This window comes from Dermacentor silvarum, chromosome 2 (assembly GCF_013339745.2).
Source record: "Dermacentor silvarum isolate Dsil-2018 chromosome 2, BIME_Dsil_1.4, whole genome shotgun sequence".
Taxonomy (NCBI): domain Eukaryota; kingdom Metazoa; phylum Arthropoda; class Arachnida; order Ixodida; family Ixodidae; genus Dermacentor; species Dermacentor silvarum.
This window is the reverse complement of record NC_051155.1, coordinates 68370106-68384356: the sequence shown is the minus strand read 5'-3', so window position 1 is coordinate 68384356 and position 14251 is coordinate 68370106. Positions and strand designations below refer to the sequence as shown.

The window sequence follows — 14251 nt, the reverse complement described above, 5'->3', positions numbered from 1 at the left end:
TCAGTACTGCGTAGCTGCAGAAGTGGACTTCTTCGAAGAAGTCCTCTCGATGGCAGCTGGTGTTCAACGGCGCTTACGAATGCACATTTAACATGGGCCCACTGAAATGTGCTCTTTTTCAAGCGATACTTCAATACGCTAGACTGCGCCGGCGAGCTAACGCTAAAAAAATAAACAGCTGCTTTCAGAGCTGCCTGAGTGCCGTAGTCTTCTTCAGCAACTGGGTCGTGCCACTGCTCCCGCGTTCATCGTCGTCTTCTGCTTCCACAGCTGTCTGCGTTGATGCTAATCATTCCAGCGCAGAACTTCTCTTATCTTCTGTCGTCCTAATGGGGAGGCCGCGTTTACAGGGGTATGAGTCATTGCTTAAGGGGGTACGAGCCATTCATTGTCTCACGTAACAGACCGATCAAATTTTCAAGCAATTTAATTTCGAATGATCGCAAGCAGCAATGGCGAATGAATGCTGCTAACCACGCCGCCGAGCAAACTCAAGACATCAAACGCAAGCGACAATGGCGGACTGCGGGCATACCATCAGGGCCGTCGTTCTCTTCGTTGCAGCGGAACGTGTGTGTAATCCCATAATTGAGATATAAATTAGTGAACCCTCATAATTAACAAGGACACCCCTCCGGACACCCCCAACCGCAACCTAGTGATAAACACCGGGACCGCATGTTTCAGTTTCGCTGGTTAACCACCTTCACGGAGTGGAAGTCTTCCGCAGCTGGCTCGTTGGCAACGCTCGGTTTACGCTCAGGCTCGGCACGGGCTTGTGCCATAAACGAGTCAACGCAAGCTTCGTTTGCGCCCGTCTACACAGTAGTGGACGGACGGACGGACGGACGGACGGACGGACGGACGGACGGACGGATGGACGGACGGACGGACGGACGGGCGGGCGGGCGGGCGGACGGACGGACGGACGGACGGACGGACGGACGGACGGACGGACGGACGGACGGACGGACCGACCGACCGACCGACCGACCGACCGACCGACCGACCGACCGACGGACCGGCCGACCAACCGACCGACCGACCGACCGACCGACCGACCGACCGACGGACCGGCCGACCAACCGACCGACCGACCGACCGACCGACCGACCGACCGACCGACCGACAGACAGACAGACAGACAGACAACGAAATTTATTTGATCTAGAGGAGCTACTGTCAGAACCCCCTAACAGGAGGACGTTGTAACCGCTGGCTGCGCCCACGTAGAGGACAGATCGTCGTGACGCTCCGCCCCTTCCTTGGCCCTCTGGATAGGCTGGGCTTGCTTTCAAAGTACCGTTCTTCTGATTGCCTCCTCCCGTCCGGTTTTGCTGAAGAGAACGTCGTTAGGCAACGAGGGACATGTCCAGAGCATGTGGGCCATAGAGCAAAAGGTTTCCCTACAGTCGGCACAATCAGGGTCAACGTCTCAGTATATCCTACTGAGGAAGCGCCGCGACAGGAAAGATCCCGTCTGCAACATTCTAAAAGTAGCTGACTGACCTCTGCTGAGCTGCGGGTGAGGAAGAGCATAAACTCTCCGACCAAGTTGGTAATGTTTAGTATTTTAATTAAATGTGCGGAATGAATCGTTCCCCTGAGTCCCTTCCTGCTCCTCTCGGAGCCTCCAGACTGTCGTGGCGCGTGAGCTCTCGCGCACGGTCGTGGACCAGCTCGTTGAGGTTTGGGAAGCCCTCGAGAGCGCTCGTCCCCATGTGTGCGGGGAACCACATAATAAGATGGGAACCGAGGCAAGCCCTCTTCTCTAGAATAGAGGCAGCCTTTCGAGCGAGGTTACCCGATTCGAAAGCACTGATGGACACCCCCAAACCGTTTTCACGGCTTTTAGCCCAGCGGCGCTTCTAGCGTATTGTCTGGTTAATAAATTTCAATTTGATTGCGTCTCTCTAGTGGGTGTAAATGTAGAAACGCTCTGGGTCACACAAGGCCCGCGCAACCGCGATTTGCTCTGCTATAGCCGGGGTGGCCGCCCTTACCGAAGCGGAGGAGCGAAGCACCCCCCTCCCGTCTACAACCGACAACGCGAACATTCTCCTGTTCCTGTACAGCGCCGAATTCGCAAAGATCGTAGAGTCTATGTCATCCATAACTCTCTTCAAGATGGCTCGTGCACGGGCTTTACGTCTACCCTCGTTATGCTGTGTATCTACGTTTCGCGGGAAGGGCCCCACCATGTAGGTGGCTCTCGGTTTCCCCCATCAGTGTTATCCGCCGTTCCTCGATTATCTTACGAGCAATGCCAACTTCGTCAAGGATTCGCCTGCCAGCCTTGGTCGACGATAGCCTAACCACCTGGGCAGTTACCTGCGCCTCTACGATCTCGTCTATGTTATTGTGCATCCCGAGTTGATCTAGCCTGTCGTAGCTCGTGGCAATCGGCAAGCGTAGCACTCTCTTGATGCTGTCAACAGTCACCTGGTGGGGCGAATAATTATTGCGTCTTATTCAAACCACCGAAGTCGCCTTTAAACTGCCTTTAGTGGCGCAACAACCGCGATTATAAGATCCTCAAACCATCTTATATGACGATGAGGCCGTTTCTAAACATCAGTCCCTTGACGTACTAAGAGTGCGACCCCAACGAGTTGCTTCCGTGAGTTAACATCCGAACAGTTTCTGCTAGCAGACTAATGCATTACCGCTGCATGTAGTTATAAAGCTACTAAAGCATTACCGTTGTCCCTAGTTGAGTGGTACCAGCGACATTCCATTTTGGGTGGTATTAGCCTTACAGTCACACAACTGAAACTAGTCACATAGCTTTGCATGGACTTACTGGCAGATCCGCCCAGGAACCGGACGGCATTTCTAAAAAGACACTGCGCAATCTTGACGATAGGTCGGTTGAGTACCTCACAGATGAGATTAATCAAATGTGGTGCCAGGGAATCGTCTCGATTCCCTGGAAGACTGCACCCACTGTTCTCTTTCCCAAACAGGGCAAAGTGCCCAGTGTTGACAACCGGAGGCCCATCTCGATCACGTCCTGTGTGGGCAAGGTTTCTGAGCATGCAGTACTCAACAGTCTCACCCGTTTCCTGGAGGATAACGGTATCGATCCATACACCGTGATAGGATTTCCGGAAGACTTGTCCACACAGGACGCTATGAATCTGATAAAACATCAAGTCTTGGAGGGTTGCTCCGGGGATGTCCGGGCCATTCTAGGTTTGTACCTCGAAAGGGCTGCTCAGCTTGGACCCAGAAGAGCAGCTCTGGGCCGTCCGGATGGCCGAAGACGCCGCCAGAAAGCAAGGGCTGGCCGCCGTTTGATGAAGGGGTGGCCTGGGCGTTAGTCTCCCAACTCCCGCCGCCCCCAGATCGCAACATGGACACAATAAAGTTTTATCTGTCTCTCTCGAAAGGGCTTTTGATAAAATTCTCCACTCGTACATTCTAGAGTCAATTTCTCGTATAAATTTCGGCGAATGATTTAACAATTATGCCACGTCGTTTCTAACGGGCCGGACGATAGCCCTCTGGGTAGCTTAATTGCAATGGCCATTACTCGAACTTTGTGGCAAAGGCACGCCACAAGGCGCTGTTATTTCCCCTTCTGCATTCAACATAGATAGCCATCGTAGGACTTAGCAGGCGGCTTCTGGAAATTGTGAGAATTAGGCACGTTATGTATGCTGATCACGTCACCATTTGGTGCACGAGAGGTAGTGATGGATATGTGGAGGGAGCCCTTGAGGAGGCTATAGATACCATAGAAGCTTATTGGGAACGTACTGGTATGAGGTGTTCCCCTTCAAAATCGTAGCTCGTCTTATATAGTCCTAAAAAGTGAGGCCCGAAACCCAAGGACTGGGTGCCAATAGAGACTAGGGACATTACGTTAAGCGCAAAGGCCGCATACATAGGGTCGGCTGGATCAAGGTTCTGGGCATGATTATAGAATCGGGAGGCACGAATTGGTAGACCGTACATAAGCTAATTGCTAAGACGGACAATGCTGCTCGGCTGCTTCGGAGAGTTTTGAATCGGCACCATAGACTCAACGAGGATAACCTAGTTCGGTTCATGCACGCTTTCGTCCTGTGCCACTTCACGTATTTGGCCGTTGTGCACCAGTGGAAAAGTTCTGAAAGGGACAAACAGAACACACATCTCAGGAATATTGCCAAACGGGTTCTGGGCATGTTGTTGCGGCCCGCACGGATCGCTTATTACAACTTCGTATGCATAATACCCTAGAGGAGATTGCGGATGCCCAGGAGCGCGCGCAATTCGCCTTGTCTCTCCACGTCCAAGGCGGGGAGTTGTACTTTGCGGGAACTCGGTTACCAGCCCTATGCGGTTACGCAGCTATGCTCAAGTCTTCCCCACTCTGTGCGGGAGAACATTATAGTGACACCCATTCCTAGTAATATGCATCCCCAACGTAATCAGGGTCGGCGTAGGGCGAGAGGGGTCAACCTGCTCAAACAGATACATAGTGATCAGCGACAGGTCTGATTTGTGGAAGCTACTGCCGACAGAAGTCGGCGTGCATTTACAATTGTTGTGGTTCTCGGCAAACAAAAGGTGTCCAATGATACCTTGGTTCGGGCGGAAAATTCCGAACTCTCAGAGCATATGGCAATTGTCTTAGCTTTATTGGATGACTCCAGCGACGCTTTTTACAGCGACTTCCGTTCTGCGGTCGGAGCATTTGAAAAGGATCCCATCTCGAAGCACATCCTCAAGCTGCTTGAGGGCAAAACGATTATCCATCAGGTAATCTACTGGTTCTCTGCACGTCTGGTTCGGATTGAGGCTGCTCCCCTCGATCTGAACGAGTAGGCTCACGGGGCTGCGCGAGAACTTGCCTACCGCGCGGCTCCGACACGCTCTGTAGACGACTCCGTTGAGAATGGGGATGCGCCCTCCACCTACAATGAGCTTACTAAGCCCTTTTATCTTGGACGTATGACTTGTGCCACCCCGCGCGCAAAACTTTGTTTCTGGGTGTGTTTTGTTTACGTGAATTTTCTTTCGTCTCTTCGTGTGCAGCAGGCCAAAAGCATTAAGCGGCTGAAAAGAATAAACGCTTGTGTCATCATTGGCGAGTTACCTCTTCTGCTCGCAGCGTGCAACTCCTGCTAACTATAACAGCAAAAATTTTGACGTAGCCAGTATGCGCGAAATAATTTGTCCAGAATCATATTTGCATGCAACAGTGCTGATGGTTAGGTCATTTATTCCAGAAAACATCTTTACAGGACTTTTGGGCACAAACAACACTTTCAATATTTAGGCATGTCCCTAAACACCACAGACTAGCCAGCCCAGGGACCACCCGGTCCAGCATTGCCACTAGCCGCTCCGGCAGGTGCCGCCACAGGATTAGCGTTGAACACGGCATCTGCGCTGGCACCGGGAGCGGTGCCGGGCTCATTGGTGTCCACAGTTGCACGGAATCCGTTGGCATCGGCCACGTACTTCACTGTGCGGAAGAGGCCGTTTGCGTCGCGGTAACCGTAGGAACCAGTCTTTGCGTTGCTGGCGTCGCCTTGCTCCTTGTGGAAGAGTTGGGTGCCGAATTCATCGGTAGTGTCGTAGCCAAAGCTGTATGGTTGGGGAGGCTGAGGGATAAAAAAGAGGCAATTGAGACCTTGAAAACAGCCAACTGACTATGTTCAGGCTGATTAGATCATATTTCAGAAACAAGAAAGCACATTGAGTTTATTTGCGACCTATGAGAGTGTTCATCGCACCATTTAGTGTTTAATGTTATAACCACTGAATGTAACATACTCAAGAAGGCTGAGGGTGCTTGAGTATTAGGTAAATAAGCTAGTCCAGGTAGCTCTATATGCATTTTGTCTAGTTGTGAACATTTTCACGAAGTATAACAGATAATTCCCTAAGAAAGTGGTGGCCCTATCACATAACTTCGTCAATGTTACAATTCTTTTGTAACACGCCACGAGTCGTTTAACGCACAACCGTGTTGTTGTGCCGCTTTGCGGAATAAAATATTAGAATTACTGACGGTAGCATGAATTCTGCATCGTTTTTATTGCAATCCACATATTTTCAGTCTCAACCGCAGTAGGTTGCGCAGCTTCCTAAACGAGTTGCATGCAGCTAAAGTAGTAGTTCAATAACAATACGCCTATGTTTACAGTGTTGGTATAACATTTGGCAGTGCAACACGATCGAACCAGTACCGCATAACAAATATTGCATACGCACGTAGGAAGCACCAGCAGCGGAGACGCCAGGTGTTGCAGCCGCAGCGTACAGTGGTCCTCCGAAACCACCGCCTTGAACACCAGCGCCTTGGAAACCATACTGCTGGCCGCTGCCGAAGATGTTTCCAGCTCTCACAAGGGTGAGAACGGCAAGGAACACAGGGACCTGCATTACGAATGATTAGCATCAATGTCGTTGCATAGACCACTACTGAATTGCCCATTTTGTTGGTAAGACTGGAACACGATTCCAGTTGTCTATTCGTTTGCATGAACACATATTATCGTTGTCCCTTTCGCGTTCTATAGCGGTACTGAAAGCGTCAGCCTACCTTGAGATCTATAAAGTGCTTGGAAACTGCTCAATTCTAATTATTTCAGAAAGCTATCAAAATATCTTGACGACGACATGCAGTGGGTGTCTACAACGTGATTGAAGACAGGTAGCTTTCCCACACAATACGGGATCATTTGAAGAGAAAATTGATAGCGGCTGTTAGGGTAATATTGTACATATAATGTAGGTGCGAAAATAGCGTCATAGGCCATCCTGCCTTCGAATGATATTAGCACCCTCGAAAGGAACGCTGACAAAGAGAACATGCTTGTTTTTAGATAAGCATACGGACTGGTCACTACGCTGCTACCTTAGACATCATATCTACGGATGGGTGACCGCTGGCTGTTCCGTACACCACGATAGTTACGCTGCGACTGTGGCTCGAAAAATGCCGCTCCTCGTGTTTTATACACCTCGCCTGACGTTACGTAACCGTCGTCCTCTCCCGTGATGGCGAATGAGAGAAGGAGTTTTGGGAGCTTGTCTCCCACGATTGCGGTGTGGACAGCGATGTGGCAAGGAGGTATAGACGTGAAGAAAAGCGCCACAGAATTTCCACCCTTTGGTCACGCCGAGATGCACTGAGCTTCCTGCAGCAGCTTTGTTCTTTATGCTGGTCCTCGGAGTCAAGTGCAAAATGGCATAGTTTTACATCGCCTGCCTATTGTGCTTTCTACCACCCGCCAAATGAAAGGGCAAAGTAGAATGTAAATATTTGTTTTGCCTGCTACGTTTGAGAGATTTGAGGGTTTTATTTGTAATTTTCGTGACTTCAGCGGAATTACGAGGTACACCCAGGCTCTGCTATCACTTTATCGCTGTTTTCTATAGAGGGTAAAATGACACCATAGGTAGTTTTTATTTGCCTATTAGAATGTCGTTCTTATCCTCTAATTCTCTGTGCTTTGGGCTACACTGATTGCCCAAAAAAGTGTTCCGCCTGCAATTATACACAATTGGGGGCCTTCGTGAAAAGATTATTCTAATAGATTTTGAGAATGAATATCTATACCATTTTGGGGGAAGCTATGTAGTTATATAGGTATCAGAAATTCTAAAGTGTAAAATTTCTAAACGGTTAAAATTTCTAACATCACTCTACCGCGTGCCTGTCTACCATCTTCGATCGTGCTATGCTTTGTTGATACATATCACCACATTAATACACCGCTCATAATTGGCACTACAACTTAAATGACGTGTCCAGCTTCACGTTCTATGTTTATTCAGTAGCAGTGAAATTGCCGCACCGCTGGCTACACAATTGTACATTTCATCGTATCGGCGAACGCTGGTGTTCTTTGCCTTGATATCGTCTCTGAATTGGATTTGAAGATGTACAGGATAATAAACGGGATTATCCGTAAATTGTTCGCGAAGGGAACTCCCATGCTGGCATGAATTAAAAGGAAAGCTTTCGTGGCTCTTTTAATTTAACGTTGAAAACTGGTTTTCTTCTGCCCCGCGTTCGGCAGTACAACAATTGTACACCTGTCTGGCACAAGACGCAGAGGCACCCCCCCCCCCCTCCCTTCCTGTGGTACCAAACATTACACTGCCTGCGGGACTAGTTTAGCTTTTTTTACACCATTTGTGGAATCGGTCACAGGTTACTTCACGAGAAAGCAACGCAACATACGCGCCAGATCCTGGTTGAGAATGCATAATAGTATAGGCATGAAGACGAAGATAGGAGACCAGGACACCTATAACAAAAACTGCTTGTTTTAGTAGTCTAGCATAGAGACGTCTTCGTATTCTAATCCCCGCTAGGCCGGCGCATGAGACCAAGCCTATTAAAGCTCCCAACGTTGTCTTTGTCTTCTACATAGAAGAGACGCGGCATTTGCCTCCTTCTAAACAGCAGCATCGCCCCGATGCTAGAGGAGGTCACTGATGAAAAGTACCGCGCGCAGTCACTCGCTGACGTACGGTTTCAAGCGTACTAGGTGCACAACTTCAGGCCTGTGCTGGCAAGGCCTGGTGCAATGCGGGCAATCTGGGACGACCTCGTAGGTCACTTCTCTTAGGTGTCGTAGTACTCGACACGGTCCGAAGTATAGCCTTAAACGCTTCGTCGAATGGGCGTTCTAACCCACAGTCTATCTCCAGTTTCATAGGTTACTGGTCCATGGCGAGCGTAGTAGCCGCCTGCATCATAGTCTTGCTGTTGGCCACGGTGTAAGATATATACTGTTTAGATGGGGACACTTCTCGGCTTGCTAGCGAGACGCGATCGAGCAGATAAAGTAGCAGCGGCGCGCGTCTATCGGTCCGGTGACGGCAGCGGATACCTATCGGCGGAACGACGCAACTTATGTCAGAACGCAGGCGAGAGCTTGCGCGGACAAGGAACGCGCGCATTCCCCCTCACCCACGCTTTCCCCTCACACCGGTGACCTACTTTCACGCGTCACTCAATTATTTCAGATTTCCCGCGAAGCGCCGGTTGCTAACCAACAGGAGGTTAAACCAATAAAAACCTTTCCTGTCTTGAAGTTCCATCGTACACCACCGATAAGTACCCGCTGCCATCACAGGGCCGATCGGCAGCTCGCTGTTGCTACTTTATCTGGTAGATTGCGTCTCGCGAGTGTCCTCACCTAAAGAGTACATATCTTACACCGCGCTGTTGGCAGATCCGCACGCGCGCGAGCGGTGTAGCTTCTTCGCCGCGTAGCGTGAACGCATCTGTATCCGTGTCAGCGCCCTCGCATTCGTGTGGGAACATTACATCCAACATCGTCCGTACTTCTCGCCCATTAACAAGGCTGACTGGAGACATCCGTGTTGTTTCTCGCGCAACGGTGTTGTAAGCAAAAGTTCTAAGGCAGGGTCTCGTCTCAATTTGTGTGTTCGACATCCACATGCATTGAAAGCATGTCTTCAACAGTTTTGTTTAGGCGCTCTGTGAGTCTGTTGGTTTGTGAATGGAAGGCGGTCGTCTTGCGATGAGTCGTTCCACTTAGCATAAGGACATTATCTAAAAGCGCTGCTGTGAATACGGTTTCTCTGTCTGTGATTACGATGGTTGATGCACCATGTCTCCGCACAACATTCTCTATGAAAGCATGCCTTTCGCGCATGCCGCTTCCAACGAAGGACTTCGTGGCAGACACCTTCGACCGCTATATTGAATCAGTAGAGCCAGGATTTTCTGATATTCATGCTTTCACGAGATAGCGGAAACCCTGGCTCGACTTACAAGGGATGACACGCCATTTGCTCAAACCAATGAGCAACAGGCGGCTTTCGCTGAACTATGACAACGCAAGCAGTCAGCACTCATCCTGGCACATTTCGACGAAGCGGCTGGCACCAGTAACATTGGTCTTGGCGCAGTATTCGTGCAATGTAAAGACGGCATTGAAAGTGTAATACCTTATGCGAGCCGCACGCTGTCTCGTACCCAGGCAAACTACTGTATACTACAGAAAACGAGTGTCTCGCCATCACGAGTGTCGTGTGGGCGATCACGAGTGGTGACAGACCACCATGCTCTATGTTGGTTTGAGAACCTACGCGATCCTTCAGAACGACTGGCACGGTGGAGCTTGCGGCTACATGAGTTTGACGTCATTATCATATTTAAGTCTGGCCGCAAACACGAAAACACCGACACACTGTCACGTGCACCCGCTGAAGCTCTCCATCGAGAGATATAGGACGATTATGGCTTCCTCGGCGCTATTCCTGCACCGGACTTAATAAGACGGCAGCGTGACGACGCTAAATTTCGACCAATCATCGACCACTTAGAGGGCCGTCCAACAACTATACCACGCCATATATGTCGCGTATTGACGTCCTTCTGTTTACGAGACAACGTGCTGTACAAGAAACATGCCCGTTTGAATCACCAAGCCCACGTCCTGGTGGTTCCAAAGGACTGGCGGGACTATACTCTTTTCGCTTGCCATGACGACCCCACAGATGGCCAACTAGGCTCCTCACACACGCTTGACAGTGTGCGCGAGATGTATAACTAGCACGGGCTTTCGGCAAGTGTCAAGCAGTATGTTAAAGGTTGCCAGTGAATGTCAGCGGCGAAAGTCACTGCCCCTGACGCCCGCCAGGTTATTGCAACCCATCGAGCCACCCCATAAGCCATTCCACCAACTCGCCTGGGACATTCTTGGGCCTTTTCGTCTGTCAACCGACGGCAACAAGTGGGTGATTGTCGCGACTGACCAGCTATGCCGAGACATGTCTGCAGGCTCTCCCACGAGCCATGGTTTCTGAGGTAGCGCAGTTCTTCATGTGTCAGATTGCATTGCGCCATGATGTCCTATCCACTGTAGTCAAAGACAGAGGAACGGCGTTAAAAGCACAGCTCACGGACGAACTTTTTCACCTGACAACACCAGGCATCGAAAGAAGGCTGCTTACCATCAGCAGTCCAACGGACTTACGGAGCGATTAAACAACACCATCACAAACATGATCACTATGTACATCCGCATGCAGCACAAAATATCGGATCGTATCCTGCCTTACGTGACCTTCGCGTATGATACTGCGTACAAGAAATAACTACGATCTAGACAATTTAGCCTCGTTTACGGCCGCGACATTCAGACGATTCTGGACGCTCTGCTTCCGTGTCAAGACGCCGAGTACCTAACTACTGACGCCGTAGTATTTGCTCAGCGCTCTGAGGAAGCGTGCCAGCTCGCGCCGCTGCACATCGGTCAGAGGCAACACGCGCAAACACGGCGTTATAGCATCCACCACTGACAGGTGTGCTACAGTCCCGGAGACCAAATGTGGTTGTGGACCACACTTGGTCTCCGAAGTGAACAGAGCCGGTCACAGGCACATCTGCAGGAGTGGTAGAAATCGGTATATATAGACCTATTCTTTATACGAGTGGATCATGTATCCTAATCCTAGCTATTCGGCAGGACAGCAACAGCAGCAGCAAGTTAGGCAATTTACAGGCAGAAATTGGAATCCGCTAGCTCAAGACAGGGGTAATTGGAGAGCGCAGGGAGAGGCCTTCGTCCTGCAGTGCACATAAATATAGGCTGGCGATGACGATATGCTGAAAGACAGTATCTTATTTTCGCCCAAGATCTACTTAACCCATAGCGGATCATACAGCTTCAAAGTGTAACTGCCAGCATGCCGCACGAACCTCTGCAGCCACTCTAGCATCCCGAGGACATGCGTCGACTGGAACCACCTTCCTGCCTTCATCACTCAAATCCAAGATTCAAACAGCTTCAATATTGTCATGTACAATGATTTTCTTAACATTTATCAGCATATGCATTATTAGACCACCCCTCGCTGGATTGCCTCTGGGCCTTAGGGTATCGAAGTAACTATATAAATATGACGTTTGCGTCTTACCTTGCCAGTAAAGCGCTGGCAACAATGGGCTTCCGGTGACGCAATGAATCGGGGGTCTCTGTGCTATTGGACGCTGCAAATACTGGCGCTTAGTGTACAGAAATTCAAAATGGTTAGGCTACAACATGAATATCCGCATTCATTCGTATTTAGCCCCTTACAGAGCGAGAAATCGGCACTTATTCAGTTATTTCTTGCTGTATACCACACAAACTACACCCATGTATTCCGGACTGTGCCAGCTACATTTCAGATTCAACATATTCTTAATTTCTCTAGCTTCAGGTAATCCAAGATGCGATAATATTTGTTAGCAGCCTGAGAAATACTGACACCGTTAGAACTTATACTGTCACGTATTAGTGACGGTGAATAATACCGCAGCAAAATTGTGAATGACGAAAATAAGTTTTTATTATGCGAACTTGGTGCCCAGAAAAGCAAGTTATACTCAAAGCACAGCGACAGCAGCGAACACGGTTGGCGATCGTCTAAATCTCATCAGCAGGTCAAGCGCGCCGGCTTTTATAGATCACTCGCCGAAAGTTCCACTGTAATCGCTGGTGCACGCATGGTAGCCGTAAACTACTACACAGTTCGTCTCGCGCATGCAATCCGATTATAGAAGGTTCGGCGAGGACATACACAACACATAGAATAAACGACAACGTTCGCGTAAGTTCTAACCCATGTAGCCACGTACGGCGCTAGTGCGATAACGTTTAACGTTTTTATCCGGTGAAAGTGGCTAACGAGGAAAGATAAACAAGTACACGTGTCAATACCGACTAGTTGAACGCTGTGAAGTAGGTGAAAAAAAGTTTTAAAAAGCTATGCGTATATGAAGACATTCGTAGATTTCAGGTGTAACCGCGTTTCCTAATCGAAGTGCACTTGGCGCAGGGTGACTGTCGTAACCACAATAATAATGAAACCGAAAAATCAGCCAGGCTCCTTAACCAGACAGCGTATCTACTTCCTCTCCCTCTAATCTCCACTCTATCATCGTAATCCAAAACGCTGCTTTCTGACGGGACACACGTACTCGAATCCCCACGTGTGTCTGCTCCTTCCTTGATTTATTTAAATAACTTTATTAAATATGCGGAGAATTAGAAGGTTGAACATGTGCCCATGTACATGTAAAAAGGAGGCGAGCCGACTGACCACCATGGTTTCAAGCATGTGCGTGGTTTCCTTTTCAGACAGAGCGTGGTTGCGCGATGCAGTCCGGCGAACCAGTGATTTGTTTCATTTGTTTATGCAGGATGTTCGGGGTAAAAGGGGCGCCCAAGTTGGACCGAATGTGAAGTCCCAAGATCCCAATAATATGTGCTCTAGGCAGCGGCTGGCTGTGTACGAACAGATCTACACCTGAGCCGTGCATGTGACGTTTCACCATGAATAATGCGGACTTCCGTGGCGAGCAGGAGCATCCCGGGGTGGTAATACGCCACTCGATGACGTTGAAAGCGGTTTGTAGTGTGCCTTGGTCCTCCCCAATAGCGCCTCTGGACACGCCTAGGGTAGCATTTCAGCACAGAACGCGTGGTGTAATTTGTGATGTTTCTGCGAGCTCTCTGACCAGTGGCACCATGGCTACGTTGAATAAGATTGGTGATATAGGACGGTCTAGAGCACTGCACGCGCTTGGGCCTACCCGAAAACCCGGGCCCGGCCCGTCCCGTGGGTCAAACCGGGTAAAGTAGCCTTCATGGCGGGCTCGGGCCTTAAGCTCCGGGCTTCGCGTCGGGCACGGGTTTGAGGCAGTGGGCTCGGGTCGGGCCAGGCTTGTTCTTGTGAGCGTGCGTGCGTTGCAGCTAGCGTTTCTATGCTTACCTTTTCCGCCGCGGACAAAAAAAGGCACAATTGTTGCATCCCCCACGAAGGTCTACGCTTCCATTTTAATTGAACTTCACCATGATTCCCTTGAGGAATTGAAAATGCATGCATCTCTGTATTTGTTGACCTACGTGCACGGACCTCTCTATATTAAATACTATGTTTCGTAGATTTCTTGACGTTATAACCAAGGAAAGAGTTCCATTAACAATGTGATGAATAATAAGTGATCGGACTGACCCACCCGGGGGAAATCGGTAGCTGCCTTTTCCTGTCTCTCTCTCCAGTCTTCGTCTTTCTCTCTTGCCTTTTCATCTTTCCTGTCGTCTACTCTCTTCTATATTACTTCCGACCTTCTTGGCAGCAAAGGTTAACCTTGTGCATTATATCCTGCCTTGGGTATATGTATTTGGTTATAGTGGGGATGTACCGTTGGCGTGCATAGAACTGAATAGTTTCCGTCCTGTGTTGTCCCCTGGTTGGGCTCCATGGTGGCGGCGCCATC

General features: G+C 49.6%; 1 protein-coding gene across 1 annotated transcript in view; it reads right to left on the bottom strand.

The window, feature by feature from the left end:
• Positions 1-5161: 5161 nt before the first annotated feature.
• LOC119440134 (cuticle protein 10.9) overlaps positions 5162-14251 on the bottom strand; it is a 34252-nt gene continuing 25162 nt past the window's right edge. Inside the window, exon 3 of the mRNA XM_049661384.1 lies at positions 5162-5597. Coding sequence (XP_049517341.1) covers positions 5292-5597 — 306 coding nt within the window. The 3' untranslated portion in view covers positions 5162-5291. The remainder of the gene's footprint in view (positions 5598-14251) is intronic.